Below are 8,289 nucleotides of genomic sequence, written 5' to 3' on the forward strand. Positions count from 1 at the left end.
TCTGGAAGGTGTTTCAGAAGGGCAAAAACATGCCTCACAACGAAGCTAGCTTGTGAGCTCATCCTTCACGCTGAACAACAAATCACTGCAGCGACGTGAAGCGTCGGTAGAAAAAGAAAAACAGCCCGACTATTGCAAACGGAAGGTTTGTTTTGTCTGGAAAGTAGTTATTTAGTGCACAAAAACACTACTGAGGGAATGGTTTTGCATACGCTCTTTTGGAAGCGCTTTGTCGGATATGTTTCTAGTTGTTCAGGTCCTTGTCCAAGTAGTTTGCGACAGTTTTTTTTCCCCACTCGCGTGTTGGCATCGATTTGCTGCTTAATCGTTCGTGGTGTTCATCCGACACCAAGGATAATAAAGATGTCTTCCTTTTTTCATATAAAAAGATCGGGTGTCTGCCAGTGCATCTCATCAAGAGTTTTTTTTTGTATTGCATTTAAAGGCTTCAATCGCTTGAATCGTCTGAGAAAGGAAACATTATCCAATGAGGAAAGCGTGTCTTTAAGGTCTCGCTTGTGTCACACGGGACACTGTGATAGAAAAAGCTCACAAAATTGAACCATTGTCAGAGGCGTGAATGGAGGAAGTAATGTTCTACATTACATGAATTCCATATACAATTGATGATTTCAGTGTATTTACTGCTCAATTCAGGCTTAACTTGGCGAAGTCTTCAGCCATTTCATATTATTGAAATTAATTCAACGACTTGTCCACTCAGCTATAGATCTCTTATTGGTCTGGTGAGTTATCGGAGTAATATCCGGATTGATTGATAATTAAAAATAACACTTAAGGAATGTTCAAACAACATTTGGATGCATGGCGAGAATGATATTAGGTCGTACGATTGAACGACTGTACTCTGGAACTGACCAGATGAAAGACAGTTTAAAATATATAGTTGTAAAAGGTCCTTAATCAAGGAATGGATTCCATTAAGTAACATTTCTGCAAATTAATGGACAGCTACATCAGATGACATTGAGCTCAGCTTTCATCAGTTACAAAACCACTTATTTACAATACGAATTGTAAGAATATTAAGATGAATTGGTCTTCATCGAATGTTTCCAAAGAGTATCTATTTCCTTAATGGGAGCCGTAAAGTACCCGTGAAAACGACTTCCAAATTATTTGAGTGACACAAACATCAACCTGTACGCAACTTTAAGCGCTGTCTGAGGGCCTCGAGGTGGCGACCCTTGACCCTTGAAAATACAACCTATTTCCCCATCTCACAAACAATTTTCATCTGCATACCAATTCGGTTGAGAATCGCTAAATCAACCTTTCCATTGGACAATTCAGCTAACCCTACATTAGTCTGACCGTTTAGGGCCTATACATGCTAATCCTCCTGTTGTGTAACCGCTGTTGTGACTTAAAATAATAGTGACCCACAAATATCTTCAAAAGTAAGTGTAGATAAGTCCGAAGAAGATTTAGGTGCATTGCTTTGTTTTTGTACATTTTTACACAGCATCTCCAATATTTTCAAACTTAACCATGGATCCCGATATTATTGCTAACTGAGACACCTCGATATCATGAATCAAGAGTCATATCATTCCCAAGATTGATTGGCACTGTGTGTTTCGCGCAACTGTGCTGAAGAAGAACCCGACGTTTTCAGCTTGTCATCGTGAGCAGTCCAACGTGCTACAACAATCATTCAACGCCTCGAGTATCTTATCTCTGGATCTTTATTTATGGGCATTCAACCCCTCAGAGAACCCCCTTTTGGGGGTATGTCTCGTACGTAGAGACCATGTAAAGTGCTCCACGCCAGCAGCACACCATCGAACCGTACTGTTTCCTAACGATGGAATCCCGCGCATCACGCATCAGATCGACCAAAGGGGTCCAAGATCACTTCCGGATGCGGTCACAGTTGCAAACAACGCGTTTCACAGACACTGTGCGCGATGCGCGGGAAACGCATGCGACTAGCTCCCGAGCAGATCACGGTACGGCTTCATCAGCCTCAGCAGAGTGGTGAGCGGGAACTGACGCGCCGCATCTCCACCAAGTTTGGCCAGAAAGTCCGCCAGCGCACCGTGGTAGTGGTGCAGCAGGCTGTCCATATTGTCGCGCCGGAACTGTTCTCCGGCCGAGATGAAGAAGAAGTAGCACAGGTCGAGGATGGGCGAAGCGTACCGGGACGATTGCCAGTCCGTCAAGATAACCCTCGTTGCCACGTTGTTCTGCGAACGATACTTTATCGTATTAGAGGAAAGGTAATCATAGCGGGGCTCTCCCGATGTGACTTACCTCATTATGCGAGTAGATGAGATTGTTGATCCAGCAGTCACCGTGCGTGACGACACAGTACGGTTCTGCCGTGGTCGGATCGCAACACTTCTTCAAACTCTCAAACACTGCATCCTTCACGGCGACGATACGCTCCTGTTCCGACTCGAAGCGCGTCCTCATCGTGATCAACGCTCGATCGAACGATTCCTTCATCAGCGTGATCAACGCCGAGTCCGGCTGTCCGGCCCGCTTGTACTGCTCGAACAGCTCCGGCTGCTGCTCCTTCATCGCAAACGAGAGCGCATGCAGACGGCCCAGCTGCTCCATCACCAGCCGCGTATGCTCCACGTTGATCGGTTCCAGCTTGTCCCAGTCCCACTTCTCGAACGCTTCGTTGTACTCCAGCATGATCAGTGCTTCCGGCTCCGGCGCGTCCGTGTTGCAGTGTGCCAGATAGCACTTGGGCGTCGCATAGAACCCGTCGCCCGACTCCTCCGACAGACCCTTCTCCGCCTGGAACTCGTAGAACCCGTGCAGCGTTTCGCGGTAGAAGAAGCACTCGCGCTTGAACAGCTCGAGCGAACGTTCGTCACCGTTCGGCGGCACCTTACACCACAGCGTAAACTCCCGATCGTCCCCGTTGATGATGGCCTTGAAGACGAAGCTCACGTACCCGTCGCACTCCAGGCGCGTCTCCTCGTCGAAGTCGACCGAAAACAGATCCGGCGTAAAGCCCTGCTCGACCGCGATCCGGCGGATCGCCTCGTACACGTAGTCGTTGAACATGGGCGTTATCTTACGGTCGACCATCGCTGCTGGGTTCTGCTACACTGGAGACCAAACCGCACTGACGCACTTGAGACACTGCTAATGATTGAATTGACACAATCAGCAGCCGTGTGAATGGTCTTAAATAGGCCGGGTTGGAGTATGCGTTCCAGCGCCAATTCTCCCCCTTATAAGGGGATGAATGTGGTAGTGTAATGGTATTGGCACTGGAGAGCGTTGAAAGGGAGCAAATAGGGAGAGAATTTTTGGGGGGAGAGTTGCTGAGAGCTTCAGATTCCCGTATGTGAGCGTCTGGGTTTATCTTATCTCAGCGCTGCGTGTTCGGTCCACACCAGCGGTCGATCGGTGCGTTTGACGCATGGGTTGATGGAAAAGTTAAAGAGCTTTATGTTGACGAGATTTTATTCGCCGAAGTGGTAATTAAGCTTACTAATTTATAATTAAAAAATGCACAGTACAATAAAAGAAGATCACTGAAAACAAAATGTAAATAATACAGATCAAACCAAACAGATCAAAAATCGAGAAATACAGTTACCTGTTTCTTTCATCATATATTTCAACATTTATTCATTTATCTATCTATTTCTGTATTGATTAACTCACTTTCTAATTTATATTTATGTTCTCATCTTTTGTGTCATATTTTGTTTTCTTGCTCGAATTTTTAGTTTAATAATTATGAGTTTATGTATCATTATTATTATTGATTAATCTACTTTTTTATCTATATTCATGTTATTTTTGTATTTCTTGATCACGTTGTTATTCCAATAACTATACGTTTATCTTATCTAATGATTATTTAATTGCTCATTATTTTATTTTTCATGGAGTGTCGACCGACATTTTTCATTACAGCAATTGTGTTGACCCAAATAAAAAATGTGATGTACCACTTACTGTTAAACAGTTGTACTATATTTGCAACGCTGGTTGATTTAAGGACATACTCAATTACTGAAAAGAATCACAATCACGATAGAAACAATTCATAACACCCTAAACAAACATCCGCAATTGAACATGTACTCTCCAACATTTGTTAAGCTCTCTCACACCGACTCCAATAGAGGGGGTGTGTTCGACGGAATAATGTTGTGCAATTACAGTCCCAACTTTCCTAACAAGCTGCAATCGATAGATATTGGCGAAACTGGTGAAACTTGCCATAAAAGGAGATGTTCCAAAAACAGATTGATAGCTAAATTTAGCTCCACACTATCTCCCACAACTAGCAATCGTATCAACAAAAATCGGCTGACTCATCCGTCAGCGCTGATAAACGCTGCCATCCATCGCAAACCGGCGGTACAGCATCGTACAGGCCTGGTCGGTGGGCTGGAGGAAAATTAATTACCAAACAAAACTCCCAAGCTCACAGTCGGGAGTTAAGCGGCCGGCGGTAAACGGTCGACAGTGCTGTGTGCAGTATGCGAACCAGAGCGGCTGCATTGTGCACCCGGGAAGCCGGGAATTATATTTGCTTTTATGGGACCGATTTACATAATTCTCCCGTTTTGCTTACAAACATGGCGTGAAATGCAGCCAGTTCACTGCGAGGAGCGCACACAGCACCGAACCGGGCGGTGTAGGTGATACATTTTTAATCCTTATTTTCCATTTCCGGTTTGGGAAGCGTTTATCTCCCGATGGGGTGGACGGAGCGTGGTTTGTACGATTTTATGTTTCCGTCCTTTCCGCTTTTTTTCCTACGCTTCCATTCATTTCCAAACGCGGAATGCACAGCACCAACGGGGAGGATTTACATTTCAATGTTTTGTTATTAAATTATCGTGTTTATGAAGTCCCGGCACGGTACCACCACGGACCCGCGCACGAATGCATCCTTTCACGGGTGGTCTCGACCTTCGGAAGGATCACCGGCGCATTTGTTTGTTTACATACACACGAACGCGTAAGGAGCGAGCGGTCTGCACGTTTGGTTGTTTGTTTGAAATCAACAGAACGTTGTATTTTTAATGCTGCGATGCCTGCCGTTACAATGGACGATTGTGAGCGTTATTGCGGGACATGAGCATTGTGGATGAGTGTGGTTGTGTGTTTTTTTACATTTTCTGCTGAAATGTCAGGAATTTATGATAAAGGTAGTGCGAGAGAAACGTAGTCAGTGAATTAATCTTTAATAAATCCCCCAAAGATTATCTGTGCAACACATATATGTTCATGTTCTATATCAGTTAATGGAATGGTAATTTTGGCTAAGAAATTTAACTAGTAAATGTGTGGTTTAATATGCCATACCCGTAATAAGTTTCAATAACGTTCAAAGCAGAATGAAAATGAATTTCATGACACAAACAACGTTAATTAATGTTGCTAAGAGAACCCAATAAGGTTTAATCAATGTCTGTGTAATTTGACAAAATAAACATTTAATATACATTCAAACATTGATCCAATGTATCTGTACCTTTTTATATGCTTTTCCACATTTCCACAAGGAAAAGATACGCATATTCTTTTAAAGACAAGGGAGCATTCATTAAAAAAATGCTGTATGTGAAAAATCACGAATTAATCAACTCAAATTTCAAAAATGTCTCACAAAGAAGTGTGTGTTTAAAAAGAAATTCAATCCTAAGATATAAATTCCTTTAAGTTTTTCTATCGTAAATAGATCACAATGTGTTGTGAATGCCATAAAAGGCAACATAGTTGGTGATAACACTGAGTACAATGTTGTATTTTTGTAATTTATTTTTGAACACTTATTTGATGAAACGAACTAACTGTAAAAACAGCAAACAAAATACACTAACAATCTTACCCAAAATAAAAAAAGTACTGCAAGAACTAAAAGTTAAAAACATAATTATAAATAATACATTTGTTTATTTTAATTTTTAAATAAGAGATAAGAGATATATTTATATATATAGATAAGAGTTTGCGAGATTTAGTGTCATCACTTTTCACCGTTATGTTCAAATTTGTCAAGAGACAGCTCAGCTTTTACCTTTAGGTTTAAACATAGTAGGGCCTTTGCCGTTTGTTAACTTAGAAGAAGGAACTCAGATTGTTGGGTTTATTCTTTGAACCGTTCGGTCATTTCAGTTAGAGGTTTCAGTTTCAATTAGTGGCGATTGCAGTTAGAGGTTTAGTACCAGTTGTATCATACAATTCTTCGAGCCTCATCCAGGTGGGGTATTACGGCGATTAGTCGCAAAAAATGCTTCAGTCCCACCTGGACTAGGTTACAAACATAATTCAAATGAAGTATATTACTAAACTTTTTAAAATATTCCTAAGCCATTGTCGTCTGAATGATCTGTATGTGATACTTTAACAATGATCTTATAAGAAATATTCACAATTGATCTGAAAAGAACTCCTAACGTCCTAGCGGACATACCGGTCTATACTACAGGCCTTCGAGACTTCTTAAATACAACGCAACCGGATAGTTAGTCCTTAGACCGCTCCCTGTAAAGAACATATACCAAAACCAGCACCTAACAATTGTAGAATATATTAATATCGTCGGTATCGTCGGTTCGTGGTTTAGGACAGTAAAGTTATTAGTAATAGATACGAGGAAACTATCAATCATCTTTTAATCACTATTTAATCTACTTTCAAATGAAATCTTTTGTCTCTGTAGTGTGCTTTTAATAATATTTGTAATTGAATTTACCATGTTTCGTAGAACTGGCAATACTAGCAATATGCAAGCAAACATTCGTAAGGCTCTCGTCAATTCCCAAGGCAGCCCATGTGCACATGGGTTCGTCAAGGATTCCAACCAACCGTCCTTATTTCATTATTTACTTTAACACGAGCTCAGAACAATCTCAGACCACTAGAGAACTTCCTTTCCGTCTGTTGGAACTTCCATGCATCGGTACGCTTCGACCGAGCGAGAAACAAACATTCACTCTCGACAGACGCCGATACCGGCTTCCTTGTGCTGCATTAAACAGTATCCCCTTCACCGAGCATTAAAACGGTACAGGGAACTTTGCGCCACACTGTGGATTGGATGGGAAAAGTTTCAACTGCCTTATGGCAATGGTTTCTCCTCCCCCCATGCTCACTAGCCGTTGTTGGGTGCAAATGCAAATTCAATGTCCAAAAGCCTGTTTCCACTTTCCATCGAAGGATCGTAGTTCGCTAAGCTGCTACCATGAGCAAAGCGCGAATGCACCGGACCAAAGTTCGTAAGCTCGTGGACAAAATCCTGCCTCGGACGAAAGTTTGGAGCCGAGTTCAGCGGCACACAACACGCGATCGTCAATCGCGTCAACAACCCGCGGTGTACCGCGGTGTGGGTTGTGCAACTTAACATGTTTGCAGCAACTGCAGCACAAGCTGGGGGAGCCGACGCGAAGGAGCTCCGGCCAACACCAAACTCGAAGGTTTTCTTTCACGGTTGGATGGTGTAAATTTGAATATAATTATTCCTTTTTCCATCCAGTGCGGTCCCGTGCGCTCTTGAGATTTCCCGAGCACGGGGAAATTCCGCCATCGTTTGTTAGTTTGAAGAGGTAACTACACTGGCACGGGTACGAACGGTAACGATCGGAAACCCTTGTTCTGGTTAGACGCCCGGGTAGACTAATTGGTAGCCACGGGATGGCTACACCACTTGAAAACGGTCGCAAACGGTTTGCCTTGCTTTCATCGACATAAATTGAGACAAGTGTCGCCGGAAAAGTGAAACAACCCGAACCCTTTTTGCGCCCGGTCTGGCCACATGTTGCCGCAGCGGTTTTTGGGGTTGTGTGCATGTTTTTAGAAACAGTCACCCGCACACTTTTCACTGACTGATGGAAGGATGTGTTGTTTGTTGTTATTTAGCTATTAGGATGATAAATAGCAGCAACTGATATTGAACATCGCTTTGAAATGTGACATGTTTTTGTCGAGTGGGTTTCGGTTGTTTGAATCAATTCATTTGAATTTGAAAAGTTAACCCAAATGGTCGTTGTACGTTGAAGTTGGCGACGAGAATGGAATATCTGGTTCCAGTCATTTTGGCCGGCTGTACTATCTTATTATCGACTTGCTTTTACATTGCTCATTTCTGAGAGTTTTGGGAAAGTTTCAGACTAAGCGATTCAATCAATTATTAACTAGTTTTAGTGCTAGCTACAAACTACAAACTAGAACAATAATACTGGAACTGGATGAACGATCTGCTCATGGCTGTTAAAGGATCGCCTGATCCATAATTGGAGCGACGACGGGGGATCGCGAGCAGTGGACGTGGGCGTAGTA

At 42.7% G+C, this 8,289-nt stretch overlaps 1 protein-coding gene across 1 annotated transcript; it reads right to left on the reverse strand.

Annotated features, from left to right (window-relative positions):
- Positions 1-1,691: 1,691 nt before the first annotated feature.
- LOC120903844 lies at positions 1,692-3,166 on the reverse strand. Its single transcript, XM_040313498.1, has 2 exons — positions 2,278-3,166; positions 1,692-2,210 (listed from the first exon to the last, which is right to left on the reverse strand). The coding sequence occupies exons 1-2, from the start codon at positions 3,067-3,069 to the stop codon at positions 1,953-1,955; spliced, it is 1,050 nt and encodes a 349-aa protein (XP_040169432.1). The 5' UTR covers positions 3,070-3,166; the 3' UTR covers positions 1,692-1,952.
- Positions 3,167-8,289: the final 5,123 nt, after the last annotated feature.

Source organism: Anopheles arabiensis, chromosome 3 (assembly GCF_016920715.1).
Source record: "Anopheles arabiensis isolate DONGOLA chromosome 3, AaraD3, whole genome shotgun sequence".
NCBI lineage: Eukaryota > Metazoa > Arthropoda > Insecta > Diptera > Culicidae > Anopheles > Anopheles arabiensis.

Coding starts and splice junctions, on each gene's coding strand:
- LOC120903844 (XM_040313498.1), bottom strand. CDS start 3,069: ATGGTCGACCGTAAGATAACGCCCATGTTCAACGACTACGTGTACGAG. Junction 2,211..2,277: donor TCATCTACTCGCATAATGAG/GTAAGTCACATC, acceptor TATCGTTCGCAG/AACAACGTGGCAACGAGGGT.